The sequence below is a fragment of the Dendrobates tinctorius genome, unplaced genomic scaffold, assembly GCF_039654945.1.
Source record: "Dendrobates tinctorius isolate UK_male_01 unplaced genomic scaffold, ASM3965494v1 ptg000093l, whole genome shotgun sequence".
Taxonomy (NCBI): domain Eukaryota; kingdom Metazoa; phylum Chordata; class Amphibia; order Anura; family Dendrobatidae; genus Dendrobates; species Dendrobates tinctorius.
The window spans coordinates 13044100-13066600 of NW_027361761.1; the positions used below are offsets into that span (position 1 = coordinate 13044100).

Here is a 22501-nt window from a genome sequence, read left to right on the forward strand (position 1 = left end):
GATGGAAACTCCCTTGACTTGGTCTTCTCTCGGCTTTGTGCAGTGGATGATTTTGCAAACTCCCCTCTCCCGCTCTCTGACCACAATCTTCTTTCATTCTCTATCAAGAACTGCCAGGCTGCTCAGGTCACCCCCACTGTCCATACTTATAGAAACATACAGACCATTAACACCCAGAACCTTATGAAGAACTTGCAGTCTTCATTTCCCCCTATCTCCTCCCTCTCATGTCCTGATTCTGCACTGAAGCATTACAATGAAACACTTCAAAATGCCCTGGATGAATTTGCACCCCCTATAAATAGAACACCACAACACAGACGGCGACAACCCTGGCACACCCCGCAAACACGTTTCCTGCAGCGGTGCTCCAGGTGTGCCGAACGTCTGTGGAGAAAATCGAATCTACACGAAGATTTCATCCATTACAAGTTTATGCTTAGAACATACAACACTGCTCTTCACCTCTCCAAACAAACCAATTTCAACACTCTCATCACCTCACTTTCCAATAACCCGAAACGTCTCTTTGACACTTTTCATTCTCTACTCAACCCAAGAGTACAGGCCCCAACCACGGAGCTCCGAGCTGACGATCTGGCCAATTACTTCAAAGAAAAAATTGACCAGATTCGACAGGAAATTATCTCCCAATCACCTCATACTATGCACTGTCCTCCCTCCCCCACTGCATCTAGCTTACTCTCTGATTTTGAACCAGTCACAGAAGAAGAAGTAAGCAGGCTCCTTGCATCTTCTCGCCCAACCATTTGCATCAGTGACCCATTTCTGTCACATCTCCTCCAGTCCCTTTCCCCTGCTGTCACCCATCACCTAACTAAAATATTTAACCTCTCTCTCTCTTCTGGTATCTTTCCCTCCTCATTTAAACATGCCATCATACATCCACTACTTAAAAAACCATCCCTCGACCAAAACTGTGCTGCTAACTATAGACCGGTCTCTAATCTTCCCTTCATCTCTAAACTCCTGGAACGCCTGGTCCACTCCCGTCTTATCCGCTATCTCTCTGATAACTCTTTTCTCGACCCCCTCCAATCCGGTTTCCGCTCTTTACACTCTACTGAAACTGCCCTCACTAAAGTCTCTAATGATCTACTAACAGCTAAATCAAATGGTCATTACTCCATGCATATTCTCTTGCATCTCTCTACATCATTCGACACTGTGGATCATCAGGTCCTCCTCACTATGCTCCTTTCCATTGGCCTCAAGGACACCATTCTCTCCTGGTTCTCCTCCTATCTCTCTGACCGCTCCTTTACTGTATCTTTTGCCGGTTCCTTCTCCTCTCACCGTCCCCTTACTGTTGGGGTTCCTCAAGGATCGGTTCTAGGCCCCCTCCTCTTCTCCTTGTACACTGCCCCTATTGGTCAAACAATCAGTGGATTTGGTTTCCAGTACCATCTCTATGATGATGACACCCAATTATACGCTTCTTCTCCTGACATCACGCCAGCCTTTCTAGAAAACACCGGCGATTGTCTAAACGCTGTGTCTAACATTATGTCCTCACTATATCTGAAACTGAACCTGTCAAAAACTGAACTCCTTGGGTTTCCTCCCTCTACTAATGTACCTATACCCGACATTGCCATTTCTGTGTGTGGTTCCACTATTACTCCCCAGCAACATGCCCGCTGTCTTGGGGTCATACTAGATTCTGAGCTTTCCCTTGCCCCCCACATTCGATCACTGGCTCGCTCTTGTCTTCTGCACCTCAAAAACATTTCTAGAAGTCGACCTTTTCTTACTTTTGACTCTGCAAAAACTCTTACTGTTTCTCTTATTCATTATCGGCTCGACTATTATAACTCTCTTCTAATCGGTCTCCCTCTTACCAAACTCTCCCCTCTCCATTCTGTCTTGAATGCTGCAGCCAGGATCATATTCCTCACCAATCGTTACACCGATGCCTATACCTTGTGCCAGTCATTACACTGGCTACCCATACACTCCAGAATTCAGTATAAACTTATTACCCTCACCCACAAAGCCCTCCATGGCTCAGCACCACTCTACATCTCCTCCCTTGTTTCAGTATACCACCCTACCCGCGCCCTCCGTTCTGCTGATGACCTGAAGTTAGCATCCTCATTAATCAGAACCTCCCACTCCCTTCTCCAAGACTTCACACATGCTGCGCCAATTCTTTGGAATGCACTTCCAGGTCAATACGATTAGTCCTCAATCCCCACAATTTTAAGCGTGCCCTGAAAATGCATTTATTCAGACTGGCCTATCGCCTCAACACATTAACCTAATCTATTTCTGTGTGGCACAGTCAAAAGTTTTACCATAACCAGGTTCCCCGCATCATGTTCCCACATGCTTTATGCATCCATTAGCCATCTGTGTCTGTACTGTTACACACTTAACATTATGACTGGTCCATACAATCAGGGCAACTGTTACCACCCACCTTTCGTGTCTACCTCTTTCCTCATAGACTGTAAGCTTGCGAGCAGGGCCCTCATTCCTCCTGGCATTTGTTATAATCTATGTGATTATTGTTATGCTGTAATGTCTATTGTCTGTACAAATCCCCTCTGAAATGTAAAGTGCTGCGGAATATGTCGGCGCTATGGAAATAAAATTTATTTATTATTATTATCCTCTAAAAAGAGGCATGATTGTAATATGCAATGCTAATACATTATATAACAAGACTGTGTGACATGTTAGTACCAAAGGTTGTAATGGAATAGAGATTGTTCTAAGGGCCCTATACTGTGGGTGGCAACAATGTGCTTACCGGTTTGCTGGAGAAAATGGATATCAAGCAGGAAAGCACTGAAGAAGCTGGGTCTCAGAACAATCCTTGCGGAGAGAGCTTGGGTTCCTAATGGTATGTGGATTTAAAGGAGTGTGTATATGTCGTCAGGGTAAAGCTTGCCACTGGATGCTGAGTGCTTTGGTGGTGTGTGGCCAGAACCAGAAGAGACAGTGACTTGTCATCAGCACATTGCCTGAAGAAATGCCATGCCAGGAAGCTCCTTTGAGGTGGCTTTAGTGTGCTCAGTGGACAGTAGCAGCCGACATACTGGTTAGGGGTTAGCCACTATATTTTTGCACCCTGCTCCCTCTTTTGCTATGCAGCTGGTGCAGTTTGATGAAAACCTCTTTCTCCGAACTGCCCATGTCACTTGAATGGCCTTGACTCCACGTGGTGTGTAGGACCTCATTATTTCTTGCATCATCTTCCACCCACTCCTTATCCCTGTGAGAATGTGAAGGGGCATCCAAGTGCACACAGAATGTTATGTAAAAAGAGTAACATTAGATGTATGTCCTTACAATAAGTTTTTAAGCCTTTTTCTCTGCAGTTCAGTCACCTAGTAGTTTTCTCCAAAGTGTCACATTAGCAAATGAGCTGTAGACATGGGTTTGTACCGGTCAATAAGTGGTCAAATTTCTCCCTGTCTCTATAATTTCTTATGGCTGCTGTCACACAGTATTTTGGGACTGTGGACGCTAACCAGGTCCCTAGAACTATCTATCCTGAAGCCCATATTACTCCAGAAGGTGGAGAAGCCAGGTTCACATGCCTTACTATGCTCCTAAATTAACCTTTATCTGTCCTAATCAGGGAGATGGGAAGCTGAAGTGTATAAGAATACACTAACCAGACAAACAAGGGGAAGACGGACAGGGATAAATGAAAATTATAATTAAAAAAATATATGCATCAAACAACAGAGTGGAACAAATGGAAGTTAAGGTAGGAGAAACCAAAATCGGATAAAAAGTGGATGCGCACTGAAACAAAACTCCAAGCAACAATCTCCTGAACAAAACTCCTAAACTCCAACCACAGAATACACCTCCAGCTCCACACCTGGTAGTAAGAACTATCACTGGCAAATCATAAGTGCCAGAGGTGCGCATATATAGCACAGGGGAGTGGCCAACACTGAACAGCTGAAAGAATTTAAATAGAAAGGCTCCAGGAAATTCACCTGAACAGATTAACTCTTGCACTTCTGGCAAGGAAAAAAAGGTACAGTTTAATAAGATGGTGAAGTACTTCTAACCTGTGCATGAGTTCATGAAACCAGACGTTGTGCTCGTGTGACCCCTCTCTGTCGCAGAATTCTATTGACAGCTGTAATGTGAATGCCTTACTCAAAATCCCAATCCCTATTCTGCAAGAGTCTAACATGCAAGCAATGCCTTCTGCACTTTTCTCCACCAACTGTGGAGCAATGGAGGGAGAGGACAGATTCAAGTTTTATGGTGTTACGTTTTAAAAGTGGTTCTCCAGGATTATTGATTTTATTGTTTGCAATAACTGGATTTCCCCTTTTAAAAAAGAAAAGAAAAGAAAGCTTTATTTACCCACATCTGGTCCAGTGCTGGCTTTGAGTCGTTGCCAATAGTCTAAGGCCTGTTTCACAAATCAGTTTTTGTCCATCAGTCAAAATCCGCCGTTTTGCAAAAAAAACAGATCCGCCATTTTTTCTGGCGGATCCTTTTTTTTTCCCATTGAGTTGCATTACCGGCGGATCTTGACGGATGGCCATCCGTTGGATCCGTTTTTTTGCGGATCCGCCAAAATTTTGACTTCCGCCGACATGCCCGAACGGACCATGCAATGTTTCTTCGGGCGGCAGGATCCGCACTTCTCACTGCGCATGGCTGAAAGACTTCACTCAGCTGGAAATTTAACCCTAAACTCTGTTCTGGCGGCTTGAAAATCTCTCTCTCTCTCTCTCCCCAGGCAGCGGTTCCTTTACAATTCTTCCTTTCACGGATCCGTTAAAAAAACGGTCCGGTGACAAACGTTGTGGTCAGTTCCACTATCCTCCATTTTAGCGGATTTTGACTGAACACAAAAACTGATGTGTGAAACAGGCCTAAGATGCAACGCTGCAATGGTCACATCAAGAAAAGGGTTGAGCGAACCTGATCGGTAAAGTTCAGTATCCGTACAGAACTCCTAGTGTCTGTGCCTGGACTCCGAACACAAACTTTTTACTATATGTCTGGTTTCCTGTTCAGTTTCGGCAGCCTGAACATTGGGTGTTTCCCATACTGTCATCTGTGCGACAGTGCAGGAATCACCAGCTTTGATCGGTGGTAAGTTCACTACCGCAGTTCAGAGGGTTGCTGTTCCCATGCTGTTACATAGATGACAATGTGAACCAGCAGCTCTGACCCATGGTAAAAAGTTACCATCGATCACAGGCGCCAATTGATGAGACGACTTCTCTAACGCTTGCTCTCGCCAACAGCAGTGAGAGCAGGTGTATTATGATGGGAGTATTCACCAGCCACCACCTCTGCAATAGATTAACCCCTTAACATCCAATGACAGACACAGTCCGTCATTGGACACATCCATCTGTTTGATGCGGGCTCCGACGATGAGCCCACACTTTTTCTGGGACATGACAGCAGATCTGATCAGCTGACATGTGCCTGAAACAGCGGCGGGTGAAATCGCGATTCACCCGTGGCTGTGAACATGTTAAATGCCGCTGTCAATCTCCGACAGCGGCATTTTCTTCCTTCCATCGTCGCCTGTTTCACATGACTATGGGTCATCGACGGATTGGCATGACAACCCAGGGTCAGGAGAAGACGCCTTTGGTTGCTATTGATAGATCGCTATGAACACCGCCTGGTGGTCAGTGCTCATAGCAAGTGAGCATTTCTGATACATAGAGCAGAGGCGATTGGACAAGTGCAGCTTCTAGTCTCCCATGGAGACTGTTGAAGCATGCAAAAAGTAAAAAAATGCTTTTAAAAAAATAAAAAATATAAAAGTTCAAATCACCCCCCTTTCGTCCCATTTAAAATAAAGCAATTAAAAATAAATCAAATATACACATATTTGGTAAAGTTGCATTTAAAATCGCCCGATCTATCAGTATAAAAAAATAATCAAATCGGTAAACGGCGTAGGGAGAAAAAAAATCGAAATGCCAGAATTAAGTTTTTTTGGTCGCTGCAACATTGCAATACAATGCAATAACGGGCGATCAAAAGAATGTACCTGCACCAAAATGGTATCAATAAAAACGTCAGCTCGGCATGCAGATTCCGAAAAATGGAGACGTTACGGGTCTCGGAAAATGGCAACTTTTATTTTGCAAACGTCGGAATTTTTTTTCACCACTTAGATAAAAAAGAACTTGTAATGAACTGGAGAATCATAATGGCAGGTCAGTTTTACCATTTAATGAACCCAGTAAAAAATCCAAGCAAAAACTAGTGTGGGATTGCACTTTTTTTGCAATTTTGCCGCACTTGAAATTTTTTTCCTGTTTTCCTTTACACATCATGGTGAAATCAATGATGTTGGTCAAAAGTACAACTCATCCCGCAGAAATCAAGCCCTCACATGGCCATTTTTGCCAAAAAATAAAAAGTTATGGCTCTGGAAAGGAGGGAAAAATGAAAATGCAAAGCCAAAAATACCCCTGGTCATTAAGGGGTTAAAATAAGACAAGTGGTTCCTCTATTTTTGCCAACAAATGCAGGCAGAACCGACAGCTGTCTGCCTTATCATGGCTGGTTATGAAGAATAAAGGGGTGCCTCTTTTAAATTATTTAAATAAAAAAAAAACATTAGATCCCCCCCAGTATTGACAACCAGCCAAGCTGAAACTGACAGTTGGGGACTGGTATTCTCAGACTGGGATGGAGTCATATATATTGTCACTCCCCAGCCTAAAAATAGCAGCACGCTGCCCCAGAAAAGGCACCATGTATTAGAAGCGCCAATTCTGGTGCTTTACCCGCCTCTTCCCACTTGCCCTGGTGCGGTGAGGTAATAGCTTTGGGGTTGAAGTTAGCTGTTTTATAGTGAAATGAAGCCTGGGCCTAATAGTGAATAGGCATCTATAATATGCCCCCATTACCAACCCCATAATTAGATTGTAAAAATTATCCCACCAGAATAAAGTCCTTTAAAAGAAATAAAGACACTGACACCTTTATTATAAATAAAACTAAAAAAAGCAAAGTTATATTTAGTTGTATGCCTATTTCACTAAAGACCGTTTTCCTTGTAGAGGACAAAAAAATAATAAAACACAATATATCCTCACCTGTCCGATGATAATCCATATCTGTTCCACGATGATCTCAATGATTTGGACAGCGGTCACATCAGTGATACGACTGCTATCAAAGCCAGCTGGCTCACACTCGGACAGGAGCGTGAGAAAGCTCCTGCAGTGTGTAACATGATGTGAGAAAGATCATTGGAGTTCATAGAAAGTTTTCAAGCAGCGAGAGTGCCATAAATGAGGTAAGTGGGGTTAATCAGCTATGTACTACGGTGATCCTTCTCACTGCAATGATACACACTGCAGGAGCGCAATCATGCTCCTGTATCAGTGTAAGCCAGCTGGCAGGAAGAACAGTCAGTGGTGTGACTGCTCTCCAAATTATTCAGATCATCATGTGACAAATATGGATTATCTTCTGATAGGACAAGTGGGGATTATGGCGTCTTATTATTTTTTGTCTTTTACATGAGACAGGGACTTCAGTAGATCAGGCGTAAAGGTGAGTATACGGTTTTTTTATTTTGTGAGTAATTGGGTAAAAGAGGGTGAGGATTTTTATTTCTAATAAAGGTGTCCGTGGCTGTCTTTCTTTCTGTGTCTTTATTACAATCTGACTGTGGGGTTAGCCTCTCCATTACTAACTTGTGGGTTTTATGTCAGCTGACATAGCAAAGTTGACATCACCCCCTCAACTATTACCCCACTTGCCACTACACCAGGGCAAGTGAGAAGAGCGAGGCATCCAATTGATGCACCATTTCTGGAACAGCTGAGGGTTGATGTTTTTAGTCCAGAATGCAATATTCATAGCCCTTTTCTAGGCTATTGATATCAGCAAGTAACTGTCTGGTTCACCTTTGTTGGTTATTTTTTACAGCGGGGAACCCACATAATTTTTATATGGGCCATTGGCTCCTTCTCAGAATATTAACCTCAGCCCCTGGCCGTCGACTTTCCCTCTCCTGATCATAAAATTACGGAGGACCGCCACAAATTTATTTTCAACTATTTTTTTCTTTATTAACAAGAGCAGTAAGGTCACCTGAGTTCACTGCAGCTGTTCCTTTTGCTTTGCATGTGCCAGTGCTGTACTGATGAATGACTGTGAGTTTGACATTCGGCACTCAGGCATTCAACAGGCTGGTACTGTAGCTACCGTGAGACCCGGTGGCTTGAACTCAAATAGCCAGGTTGCCAAAGTTCCAAGACACCAGTTCTCATAGCAGCAATGAGTCCTAGAAAACTCATGGGAAGCTTTTAAGGATATTTTAAGCTTACTGTAGTTTATCACTGCTGGAACACCTGGAGACTGTGAGCTAAGGTTACCATGGGTGTGTATTTTACTGTCCTAGGGTGAACTGGATGTGGTGATAGAACCCCTTTAAGTCATTTCCCTATTCATATTTGTTTGCAGGGCAATTGTCTTGCTCTTACCCTTATTTAGCTTCCTTTTGCAGCCCCCTAGCCCTAAGAATGACCATTTTACAGCCATTTTAAAGCACCGAAGTTCGGGTCCCGAATGACTACTGTTGGTTCAGATCCGGGGACAAGTTTGAGGTCAAATTCGAACCCACATCAAACTTTTTTCTGTATGTTCGTCCAACCCACCAAACTCGGACATCCATGGGTTCACTCATCTCTAATCAAGACTACAGAGAATGTGACCACTGGACCAAGTAATTGGCTCAGTGGTGATGCTGAGGAATGGTAAGATTTACTAGAATCATAATAATGGTTGATGATGTGAAAGAGTCAAGCAGTTACCAGTAGCCGCCTAGCATGTGCTATATTGCAAAAACACCTACCTCCCCATCCCCGTCAACCTATGCACCATGGACTGCATTTTCATAAAACATTATGATAAAAAATAAACCTACCAAAGCCATGGGGCTACCAATAATCTTGACATTTTCCATTACTAATTTCAAAAGTCTGTGAAGTTTTTGGTCATCATAGTCAAAGCGATGGCCAAATAATATAGATACAATGATATTACAGACGGCAGTGTTTATTATCATGGTGTTGTTGAAGGGTTCGCCTAAAAGGAACAAAAAAAACATAAGGTAAGATAATGTTTAGGCTGAATTTATTGTCGAGACTAAATACAGAAAATGTATAAAAACAATAAAGAATAGACAATTAAAGGGAACCCGTCACTTAAAAAATTCTATATACTTGCAGTTATACTGATAATCTCCAGGCAAATGTCCTATAAATCATGTTAGGCCGGTCTACTGAAAACACAGCTGTCGGAAAAATGAATTTCATTCTCCCTACAGACACACAATATTTGAGGCAGTGCACGGAGCTGTAGCAGTCACTACTCATTACACAGTCAGCACAGTTGTTAAAACTTTCCTACACATTGACTGACGGTCTGCTCTGTCACTTCAGCAGTGCAGTGTATGTGAGCAGAGCCGGCTATCAATCAAAGTGCATCAAAAGTGATCACAGGGCACTGACCAAGTAATTGAATAATATTCTAGTTTTATTGATACAAAATAACATGTAAATAAAACAACTGATGCCCCCCCCGAAGAAGCACAATTGCGAAACGCGCGTTGGGGTCTCTCCTGTCCACATTCCATCAAGGTTGGTTTCTGTCATTATTTTTATATGGCTGGTCACATGATCTTTGGATTCATTTAGACTCTATTATTGCTCTATATTAGGTAGTGGATTCACAAGGGTACATTCTCTATTTAGGAAGCTCTCCTCATTTGTTTTTTACATACCAAGGCTTTTTTCAGCAGGTCTGATTTTTGACCAGGTTTACTGCATTTGCACTTTATATACCCTAAGTATTATCTTAATCTTTAATGAGGAGAGACGGTTATGGTTCCTTATATGTACTCATAGGCTTCAATGATCTGGGCTTTTTCCTTGCCCTCTTTTTTTCCTCCTTGCCTTCAGGATTTCATTTAATGGTCTATATACTGTGTTGTGATCAAATCTATGATTAAGTATAACAGCTGGCTTGGATTTGGTATCTAGGTGTCATTAATCACCTTGTTCTTATGGTTTCTAATAAAAAAATTGATTTATTTACATGTCATTTTGAATCAATAAAATTTGAATATTATTTTTCTATAATTTGCTCTTTGGTCCATTTTTGTTTCGGGGTATTCATTGATTATGGATGTGCTTTTTAGATCAAGCCTTTTTTGGGATTGACCAAGTAATGAGTAGTGACTATTACAGCTCCTAATGACTGCAAGTGAGTGACAGATGCTCTTCTAGTTAAGCAACCTAATACTGTCTAATCTGGATTTATATGCTGATTGCTAGAATAATTGCACATACCTATGTAAATAGCATTTTTAAAAGTGAAATATTCCAATTAATATTTATATTCTTGTACATAGGGGGCAGTATTATAGTAGTAATATTCTTGCAAATAGGGGCAGTATTATAGTAGTTATATTCTTGTACATAGGAGCAGTATTATAGTAGTTATATTCTTGTACAAAAGAGCAGTATTATAGTAGTTATATTCATGTACATAGGGGGCAGTATTATAGTAGTTATATTCTTGTACATAGGAGCAGTATTATAGTGGTTATATTCTTGTACATAGGGGCAGTATTATAGTAGTTATATTCTTGTGCATAGGGGCAGTATTATAGTAGTTATATTCATGTACATAGGGGGCAGTATTATAGTAGTTATATTCTTGTACATAGGGGCAGTATTATAGTAGTTATATTCATGTACATAGGGGGCAGTATTATAGTAGTTATATTCTTGTACATAAGGGCAGTATTATAGTAGTTATATTCTTGTACATAGGAGCAGTATTATAGTAGTTATATTCTTGTACATAGGAGCAGTATTGTAGTAGTTATATTCTTGTACATAGGAGCAGTATTATAGTAGTTATATTCTTGTACATAGGGGACAGTATTATAGTAGTTATATTCTTCTACATAGGAGCAGTATTGTAGTAGTTCTATTCTTGTACATAGGGGCAGTATTATAGTAGTTATAGTCATGTATATAGTAGGCAGTATTATAGTAGTTATATTCTTCTACATAGGGGCAGTAGTATAGTAGTTATATTCTTGTACATAGGGGGCAGTATTATAGTAGTTATATTCTTGTACATAAGAGCAGTATTACAGTAGTTATATTCTTGTACATAGGGGGCAGTATTATAGTAGTTATATTCTTGTACATAGGGGCAGTATTATAGTAGTTATATTCTTGTACATAGGACCAGTATTACAGTAGTTATATTTTTGTATATAGGGAGCAGTATTATAGTAGTTATATTCTTGTACATAGGGGCAGTATTATAGTAGTTATATTCTTCTACATAGGAGCAGTATTATAGTAGTTATATTCTTGTACATAGGGGGCAGTATTATAGTAGTTATATTCTTCTACATAGGAGCAGTATTATAGTAGTTATATTCTTGTATATAGGGAGCAGTAGTATAGTAGTTATATTCTTGTACATAGAGGGCAGTATTATAGTAGTTATATTCTTCTACATAGGAGCAGTATTATAGTAGTTCTATTCTTGTACATAGGGGCAGTATTATAGTAGTTATATTCTTGTACATAGGAGCAGTATTATAGTAGTCATATTCTTGTACAAAGGGGGCAGTATTATAGTAGTTATATTCTTGTACATAGGGGCAGTATTATAGTAGTTATATTCTTGTACATAGGAGCAGTATTACAGTAGTTATATTTTTGTATATAGGGAGCAGTATTATAGTAGTTATATTCTTGTACATAGGAGCAGTATTATAGTAGTTATATTCTTGTACATAGGGGGCAGTATTATAGTAGTTATATTCTTCTACATAGGAGCAGTATTATAGTAGTTATATTTTTGTATATAGGGAGCAGTATTATAGTAGTTATATTCTTGTACATAGGGGCAGTATTATAGTAGTTATATTCTTGTACATAGGAGCAGTATTATAGTAGTCATATTCTTGTACAAAGGGGGCAGTATTATAGTAGTTATATTCTTGTACATAGGTGCAGTATTATAGTAGTTACAGTCATATGTTAAAGTTTGTGCACCCCTATTAATGTTAACCTTTTTTCTTTATAACAGTTTTGTTTTTTGCAACAGCTATTTCAGTTTCATATATCTAATAACTGATGGACTCCGTTATATTTCTGGATTCAAATGAGGTTTATTGTACTAACAGAAAATGTGCAATCTGCATTTAAACAAAATTTGACTGGTGCAAAAGTATGGGTACCCTTATCATTTTTTGATTTGAACACTCCTAACTACTTTTTACTGACTTCCTGAAGCACTAAATTGGTTTTGTAACCTCATTGAGCTTTGAACTTCATAGCCAGGTGTATCAAATCATGAGAAAAGGTGTTTAAGGTGGCTACTTGCAAGTAGTTCTCCTATTTGATTCTCCTATGAAGAGTGGCATCATGGGCTCCTCAAAACAACTCTCAAATGATCTGAAAACAAAGATTATTCAACATAGCTTTTCAGGGGAAGGATACAAAAAGTTGTCTCAGAGATTTAACCTGTCAGTTTCCACCGTGAGGAACATAGAAAGGAAATGGAAGAACACAGGTACAGTTCTTGTTAAGCCCAGAAGTGGCAGGCCAAGAAAAATATCAGAAAGGCAGAGAAGAAGAATGGTGAGAACAGTCAAGGACAATCCACAGACCACCTCCAAAGACCTGCAGCATCATCTTGCTGCAGATGGTGTCACTGTGCATCGGTCAACAATACAGCGCACTTTGCACAAGGAGAAGCTGTATGGGAGAGTGATGCAAAAGAAGCCGTTTCTGCAAGCACGCCACAAACAGAGTCGCCTGAGGTATGCAAAAGTACATTTGGACAAGCCAGTTACTGTTGTGAGTTCATTTTTCCCTTCAACACTGAGGCCCGAGGAACTCCCTCTGCTGGTAAGGAAAGGTAGTGAGCCTGATTATCAGGCATCTGAGACTAATGATGATGATTGGCTGAGTGGAGTCTCTGACTGGATATAAGGCAGACGACGCCCTTCTGCCCTGCAGGTGATTTCTCTGTGGACTTCTAGGACTCCAGTCTGATTCCTGCTCCCCTAAAGCTAAGTTTTTGCTTTGCCTGTTGCATTTGTGTTTTGTTTTTGTTTTCTTTGCTTTTTTGGATTCTGCCATTCCCTGCTGGGGTGAGCTGATTCCCCTTGTGCCTATAGCTCTGTCTTCAGTATATGCCTGAGTACTGACATAGCTTTTTGAAGCCTAGCGTCTTCAGGGCCTTTTTCACTGTCAGTCTGTTGGCTCTTATTTTCATAGGGTTTTTCACGGATTGCAGATAGCAACCTTCCTGTCCTTTCCTATGTAGTTAGCTTGGGCCCCGTCTTTGCTCAGCCTATCTTTCTGTCTGTGTTAGTGTTTTCATCTTGCTTCACCGTCATTATATGTGGGGGGCTGCCTATTGCTTTGGGGTCTGCTCTGGGGCAGTTTAGATTTCCCCTTTCTTTCTTTAGGCCTATTTATTTCTCCGGCTGTGATCGAGGGGTCTAGGGCATCGTAGTAACCCCCCACGGCTACTGCTAGTTGTGTTGATAAGTTCAGGGGTCTGCAATCCGATAGCTGCCAACTTCTCTGGTTTTCTGGACTTAGCTAGCATTTCTGTTTTTGCCTCCTATGGTGACTCAATCATAACAGAATCACCCGCCGTACCGCAGATCCTAGGGTACTCAATAGCAGGAAAGAATTGTTAAAAAAAAAAAAAAAAAAAAAAGTGTGTATATTTTTTCCTCTATATCTCTGAGGCCGTAGGGGGAATTTTTTTTTCTCTCAATGGAGATAAAGCAATTGTCTGATCGTGTGGAGCAGCTCGCTGCGGAAGTGCGGGGAATTTCCGCCTACCTTGCTCATTCACATGCTGCTGAACCAAAGATTCCTACACCTGATGTATTTTTTGGGGATCAATCTAAATTTTTGAATTTCAAACATAATTGTAAACTATTTTTTGCCTTGAAGCCCAACTCGTCAGGGAGCTCCGCGCAGCAGGTTAAAATTGTCATCTCTTTGCTGCGTGGCGATCCCCAGGATTGGGCGTTTTCTTTGAAACCAGATGATCCAAAGCCTTGGGGTTGTTGTATGATGATCCTAATGCAATAGATCAGGCTGAAAGACCCTGCTGGCATTGAACCAGGGTCGAGATTCTGCAGAATTGTACTGTCAAAAATTCCGAAAGTGGGCGGTACTTACTACCTGGAATGATAATGCCTTGGCTGCTCTCTTTCGGAAGGGTTTGTCAGAAGCCGTAAAAGATACTATGGTGGGATTTCCTGTTCCCTCTGGTCTGGACGATTCTATGTCATTAGCCATTCAGGTTGATCGGCGTTTGCACCAACGCAAAACTGCACGAGAGGTGTTGCCAACTGTTGAACAAATGTCTGAACCTATGCAATGTGATAGAGTTTTGTCCAGAGAGCAGCGTCAGGAGTTCAGAAGGCATAATAAGTTGTGTTTTTTCTGTGGAGATGCCTCGCATATTATTTCTGTCTGTCCTAAATGAGAGAAACACTTTGCACACACGTTTTCTGTTGGTGGTGTTCAACCTAAGTTTCTTCTGGCTATTATCATAGAATCATAGAATCATAGAATCGTAGAGTTGGAAGGGACCTCCTGGGCCATCTGGTCCAACCCCCTGCTCAAAGCAGGATTCGCTAAATCATCCCAGTCAGATGTCTGTCCAGCCTCTGTTTGAAGACTTCCATTGAAGGAGAACTCACCACTTCTCGTGGCAGCCTGTTCCACTCATTGATCACTCTAACTGTCAAAAAGTTTTTTCTAATATCTAATCTGTGTCTCCTCCCATTCAGTTTCATCCCATTGCTTCTAGTCTTTCCTTGTGCAAATGAGAATAAAGTTGATCCTTCTACAATGTGACAGCCCTTTAGATATTTGTAGACAGCTATTAAGTCTCCTCTCAGTCTTCTCTTTTGCAAACTAAACATTCCCAAATCCTGCAACCTTTCCTCATAAGACAGGGTTTGCAGACCGGTCACCATTCTGGTCGCTCTTTTCTGAACTTGCTCCAGTTTGTTGATGTCTTTTTTAAAATGTGGTGCCCAAAACTGGACACAATATTCCAGATGAGGTCTGACCAAAGAGGAGTAGAGGGAAATAATGACTTCACGTGATCTAGACTGTATGCTTCTGTTAATACATCCTAGAATTGCATTTGCCTTTTTTGCTGCTGCATCACACTGTTGACTCATATTCAGTCTGTGATCTATTAGTATACCCAAGTCTTTTTCACATGTGCTGTCACTTAGCCCTATTCCTCCCATTCTATATATGCTTTTTTCATTTTTATTGCCCAGATGTAGTACTTTGCATTTCTCCCTGTTAAAAACCATTCTGTTAGTTGCTGCCCACTTCTCCAGTTTATTTAAATCTTTTTGAATCCTCTCTCTCTCTTCTCTAGTATTAGCTATCCCTCCTAGCTTTGTGTCATCAGCAAATTTAATCAGTTTACCCTCAATTCCTTCATCTAAATCATTGATAAAGATGTTGAACAATACAGGGCCCAGGACAGAGCCCTGTGGTACCCCACTTGAGACATTCTTCCAACTGGATGTGCAGCCATTTACGACCACTCTTTGGGTCCGATCACTAAGCCAGTTATGAATCCACCTAACAGTTGCCTTGTCCATTCCATACTTAGTCATTTTTTCAATAAGAATTGTATGAGAGACTTTGTCAAATGCTTTGCTGAAGTCAAGATATACTATATCTACAGCATTTCCTTGATCCACCCAATCAGTGATACCGTCATAGAAGGAAATTAAGTTAGTCTGACATGACTTATTAGTTACAAACCCATGCTGACTCTGTTTAATCACTTCATTCTTATCCAGGTATTGACATACATGTTGTTTAATAATTTGTTCAAAGATCTTTCCTGGTATAGAAGTCAGACTCACCGGCCTATAGTTGCCTGGGTCCACCTTCTTCCCCTTTTTGAAGATAGGAACAACATTTGCTCTTCTCCAATCTTCTGGCACTTCTCCTGTTCTCCAAGAATTTTCAAAGATTATGGAGAGGGGTTCAAAAATTTCTTCTGCTATCTCCTTCAGTACTCTGGGGTGTAATTCATCTGGACCTGGAGACTTGAATTCATTTAGGTTAGCTAAGTGTTTCCTCACTATCTTTCTGTTTATAGATATCCTGGATTCTTCTATTCCCTTAATAGGACAGTGAATAACAGTTGATGTTACATTTCCTTTCTGAGAGAAAACAGATGCAAAATAGGAATTTAAAAGTTCAGCCTTCTCAACATCCTGTCTTACCATTTCATCATTTTCATCCTGTAAAAATCCTATAGCATCTTTTACTTTTCTTTTACTTTTGACATATCCCCAAAATCCTTTATTATTGCTTTTGACATCTCTTGCAAGCCTCAATTCATTTTCAGCTTTAGATAATCTGATTTGTGCCCTGCAGGTTCTGCAGACAGCATTATATTCTTCTTTAGATATGCCTCCCTCTTTCCATTTTATAAACATTTTTTTCTTCCTTTTTAGCATGTGCTTAAGTTCTGTGTTCATCCATCCTGGTTTCCTTAAATGCTTCCTATTCTTCCCTCTTTTCGGAATTGTTAACAACTGTGCTTTGAGAATTTCATTTTTCAAGATTTCCCATCCCTCCTGGACATTTTTGTCTTTTAGGATATCCAGCCATTGGATCCCTCCAATTCTCTTTCTGAATCCCTTAAAATCTGCCTTTCTGAAATCTAACCTTGACGTCTGAGTCTTCACAGGTCTTCCGCCTCTAGTTATCCAAAATTCTAAAATAGCATGGTTGCTACCTCCTAGGGTCCCAGCCACTTTTACCTCCTCAACCATTTCCTCCCTGTTTATAAGGATTAGATCCAAGGTAGCAGTTCCCCTTGTTTTCTCCCTTACCTTTTGGAAGATAAAGTTGTCAGCAAGAGAGGATAAGAATTTCCTTGACCTGTTAGTTTTGCCTGAGAGAGATTCCCAACAAATGTCTGGATAGTTGAAATCTCCCATGATAACTATGTCATATTTTTTGGAGAACTTGGCCATTTGATGCATAAAGAGTTCATCCATATCTTCAGCTTGCACAGGCGGCCTGTAGTAAATGCCTGCAATGGTGTCCTTTCCATTGTTATGTCCTTGTATTCTTACCCAAACAGTTTCCACAGAACTCCCAGTCTCTGAAGCTTCAATCTCTGTGCAGATATACTTGTTTCTAACATACAATGCGACACCCCCTCCTCGTTTATCAAGTCTGTTTCTTGCAAATAAGTTGTATCCTTCTAGTCTTGTATTCCAATCATGTGTATTGTCCCACCAAGTTTCAGTGATTCCAATGACATCATATTTCTTTTCCTGTGTTAGTAGTTCCAATTCTCCTTGTTTGTTGCCCATGCTTTGTGCATTAGTATAGAAACATTTTAGTTTCTGATTGGTTTCTCTTTCTCCAATATTTTTATTAATTAGATTCTTTCGTCTTTTTTCTTCCTTTCCACTTCTAATAGCAGAGTTCTCAATACCATTTGTCAGGTGTATGGCTTTTTCTGGTCTTTTGCTTCCCTTCCCATGTTGTTCTAGTTTAAAGCTCTCCTTACAAGTGTAGCAAGGCGACTTCCAAATACATGCTTTCCAGTCTTCGTAAGGTGCACCCCATCTCTAGCAAGTAGTCCATCGTATAAGTAGTTCACTCCGTGATCCAGAAATCCAAATCGTTGCTGACGGCACCATCGACGTAGCCAGTTGTTCACCTGCAGAATCTTATTCCACCTCCTTGTTCCATGGCCATCCACTGGGAGGATAGAAGAGAAGACCACCTGCGCTCCCAGTTCTTTCACTTTCTTGCCTAAGTCTTCAAAGTCTCTGCAGATGGTTTCCAGGTCGTTTCTTGCAGTGTCATTTGTCCCCACATGTAGTAGCAGGAATGGGTAGTCATCTGTAGATCTGAAGAGTCCTGATATCCTGTCAGACACATCTTTAATTTTTGCACCTGGAAGACAGCACATTTCTCTTGAAGTTATATCCGGCCTGCAGATAGCGGCCTCTGTTCCTCTCAACAGGGAATCCCCCATGACCACCACTCTCCGTTTCTTTTTCACAACATTTTTCTTTCTCCATCCAGGAGGACTCTGAAGGCGTACAAGGTTGTTGTTTGTTGGCAAAGTCTTATCCTGATGTATTTCTTCATCGTTTTCCTGCGTGAGAGCCTGGTACTGGTTCCTGAGCAGTATGGGTGCTGACTGCCCCCTGATCCTCCTGCTTCTCTGGGTCACATGTCTCCATTCCTCTGTTTCTTCAGGTGCACTTCGAATTTCTTCTCTTTCTGTAACATGAAGAGATAATTCTGCTCTGTCTAAGAACTCTTCACCTTCCTTAATTACTCTGATCTGCTCCCTGTCCACATTTTCCGCCAAGGCTTTTGTGGATTTGGGGGCAGCCCTAAATCTAATGGACTTGGATTTTGCTAAACGTTGTGGATTTCCGATGACACCTCTGCAGACGCCTATCCCTTTGAGGGGGATTGATGCTACTCCTTTGGCTAAAAATAAACCTCAGTTTTGGACCCAGGTGGTAATGCAGGTCGCCCCCAGACCATCAAGAAAATTGCAGGTTTTTGATGTTGCATAATCTGCATGATACCATTGTTCTGGGGTTTACCTGGTTACAAATTCATAATCCAGTTTTGGATTGGAAATCTGTGTCTGTGGTGAGTTGGGGTTGTCGGTGTGCCTTTAGTGAGGCTCCGGTGTTTTCCACCTCTCCTCAGTCGCATGATGTTCCTGATTATTTGGCGGACTTTTATGATGTATTTAGTGAGAATGAGTCTGCGTCTCTGCCTCCTCATAGGAGTTATGACTGTGCAATTGAGCTGAGCCCGGGGTGTAAATTTCCCAAGGGTCGGCTCTTCAATTTATCTGTACCCGAGCACGAGGCTATGCGATCCTATATTAAGGAGGCGTTGGAGAAGGGTCACATTAGACCATCCTCGTCACCCTTAGGTGCCGGTTTTTTTTTTGTAGCCAAAAAGGATGGATCATTAAGACCTTGTATTGATTATCGTGCCCTCAACAAAATTACTGTTAAATATCAAAAATATTCAGGATTGAGAGTCCTCAGTAGTTGATACCTTTTAATGGCTAACTGAAAAGATGGTAATACATTGCAAGCTTTCGAGACTACTCAGGTCTCTTCATCAGGCTAGACTAATACAAAATCTGAAGTCACATATTTATGCACAATACAGCCTAGAAAAAATGCAATAGATAAGACAAGTGCCGTGAAGCAGAACTATCAATATGGGAGAGGGAGAAACATAAATATAAACATTGGACCAGTTCATAGATAAGGAGTCTGGATGTTTTATGGTCCTCTGATTGGGGTCTAGTTCTGTGTTGCCCCGCAAGGTTTTAAAAGGAAATTCCTTAATTGATGTAAAAAGACATAAATCCATGCGACACATTCATTCCAGCACTGAGAGTGTCAAAGTTCGTCATAAATTTGTACTCCCAAACTCGTCTCTCTCTCTGAGATGTGAAGTTACCTTTCAATACCAGTAATTTCATATCCATGCTGCTGTGATCAGGGATACAGAAATGTTTTGCCACAGGTAGATCCATTCCATGTTAAATATCAGTATCCGTTACCCCTGATTTCGGATCTATTCTCCAGAGTTAAATGTGCTTGCTGGTTTACCAAGCTTGACCTCAGGGGGCGTATAATCTTATTCGCATTAAGCATGGGGATGAATGGAAGACGGCGTTTAATACTCCGGAGGGACATTTTGAGTACCTGGTGATGCCTTTTGGGCTCACTAATGCCCCTTCTGTCTTCCAGTGCTTCATGTACGATATTTTCCGAGATTTTGTCGATAAATTTTTGATTATCTATCTGGATGATATTTTGATCTTCTCCAAGGATTGGGATTCTCATGTGGAACATATTCGGACTGTGTTCCGGATCTTGAGGGAGAATTCCCTGTATGTCAAAGGATCTAAATGCCTTTTTGGAGTACAGAGGATTTCTTTTTTGGGATTTATTTTGTCTCCGTCAACTATTGAAATGGACCCGGCCAAGGTACAGGCCATTTACGATTGGGTTCAGCCCACTTCTTTGAAGGCCCTCCAGAAGTTTTGGGGTTTTGCTAATTTTTATCGGAAATTTATAGCAAATTTTTCTAGTATTGCAAAGCCATTGACTGATTTGACTAAGAAGGGTGCTGATGTGTTAAATTGGTCTCCGGAGGCTGTTTCTTCCTTTCAGGAGCTGAAGCGAAGATTCACCTCCGCCCCGGTTTTGCGGCAGCCTGATGTCTCACTTCCGTTCCAGGTAGAGGTGGATGCTTCTGAGATTGGTGCAGGAGCTGTTTTGTCCCAAAAGGATCCTGTAACATCTAAAATGAATCCCTGTGCTTTCTTTTCCCGAAAGTTCTCTCCATCTGAACGTAACTATGATGTGGGGAATCGGGAACTGTTGGCCATGAAATGGGCATTTGAGGAGTGGAGACATTGGTTGGAGGGAGCTAAGCATCAAGTCGAGGTCCTCACTGACCACAAGAATTTGATTTACCTAGAGTCGGCTAAGCGCTTGAACCCTAGACAGGCTAGGTGGGCCATGTTTTTTACACGTTTTGATTTTGTCGTTTCTTTTCTTCCTGGAACTAAGAATGTCAAGGCTGATGCCCTCTCTAGGAGCTTCTTTGCTGATTCTCCAGTGGTGACCAAGTCTGCTACCATCTTAGGCGAAGGGGTGGTTCTTTCTGCCATCTCGCCCGATTTGAGACGTGCTCTGGAGGAGTTCCAGGAGGACAAACCTGAGCATTGTCCCAGTGGAAAGTTGTATGTTCCTGACCAGTGGAAGAAGAGAGTGATGTCTGAAGTTCATTGCTCTGCTTTGGCTGGTCATCCAGGTATTTTTGGTACTAGAGATCTGGTGAGTTGGTCCTTTTTGTGGCCCTCCTTGTCTCGTGATGTCAGGAATTTTGTGCAGTCCTGTGGGACATGCTCCCGGTCTAAATCGTGTTCTCGCTCTAGTGGGTTGTTGATGCCTTTGCCTGTCCCCAAGAGGCCATGGACCGATATTTCAATGGATTTCATCTCTGATATGCCTGTCTCTCAAAGGATGACTGTTATTTGGGTGATTTGTGATAGGTTCTCTAAGATGGTTCATCTTGTACCACTCCCGAAGTTGTCGTCCTCTTCTGAGTTGGTGCCCCTGTTTTTTCAACAGGTGGTTCGCTTGCACGGGATTCCTGAGAACATTGTATCTGACAGAGGAGTTCAGTTTGTGTCTAGATTTTGGAGAACTTTCTGTTCCAAGCTGGGAATTCAGTTGTCCTTCTCCTCTACGTTTCACCCTCAGACCAATGGGCAGAGAGAACAAACCAGACCTTGGAGTCATATTTGAGATGTTTTATTTCCGCTGATCAGGATGATTGGGTTTCATTTTTGCCCTTGGCCGAATTTGCTTTAAAGAATAGAGCTAGTTCTGCCACTTTGATGTCACCTTTTTTTTGTAACTTTGGGTTTCATCCTCGATTTTCTTCAGGGCAGGTGGAGCCCTCTGCCTGCCCAGGTGTTGACACTGTGGTGGAGAGAATGCACCAGATCTGGGACCAAGTGGTGGATAAGTTATCTCTCTCCCAGGAAAAGGCCCAGCGGTTTTCCAACCGACATAGGACCATTGGTCCCCAGTTTAAGGTTGGTGATATGGTGTGGTTATCATCAAAAAATATTGCTATGAAGGTGGCTTCTCCTAAGTTTAAGCCTAGATTTATTGGACCTTACAAGATATTGGAGATTATTAATCCGGTCTCTTTTCGTTTGGCTCTTCCTGTCACATTTAAAATCCATAATGTGTTCCATAAGTCTTTGTTGAAGAGGTTTGTTGAACCTGTTGTTCAGGGGGTGGCACCTCCAGATCCTGTATTGGTTGAAGGTAACATGGAATATGAGGTAGAGAAAGTACTGGATTCCCGTCTGGCTAGACGGAGACTCCAGTATTTGGTTAAGTGGAAGGGTTATGGTCAGGAGGATAATTCCTGGGTCCCTGCCTCTGATATTCATGCCAAAAGATTGGTGCGTGCCTTTCATCGGGCTCACCCTGATCGCCCTGGTGGCGTGGTTGAGGGTTCGGTGACCCCTCCTCAAGGGGGAGGTACTGTTGTGAGTTCATTTTTCCCTTCAACACTGATGCCCGAGGAACTCCCTCTGCTGGTAAGGAAAGGTAGTGAGCCTGATTATCAGGCATCTGAGACTAATGATGATGATTGGCTGAGTGTAGTCTCTGACTGGATATAAGGCTGTCTCCACCCTTCTGCCCTGCGGGTGATTTCTCTGTGGACTTCTAGGACTCCAGTCTGATTCATGCTCCCCTAAAGCTAAGTTTTTGCTTTGTCTGTTGCATTTGTGTTTTGTTTTTGTTTTCCTTGCTTTTTTGGATTCTGCCATTCCCTGCTGGGGTGAGCTGATTCCCCTT

The 22501-nt window shown here is 41.7% G+C and overlaps 1 protein-coding gene across 1 annotated transcript in view; it reads right to left on the reverse strand.

Moving 5' to 3' along the window:
• LOC141098558 (cytochrome P450 2K6-like) overlaps window positions 1-22501 on the reverse strand; it is a 411322-nt gene that overhangs the window by 50311 nt on the left and 338510 nt on the right. The window contains exon 8 of the mRNA XM_073586451.1: window positions 8918-9078. Within this exon, the coding sequence (XP_073442552.1) occupies window positions 8918-9078 (161 nt within the window). The remainder of the gene's footprint in view (window positions 1-8917; window positions 9079-22501) is intronic.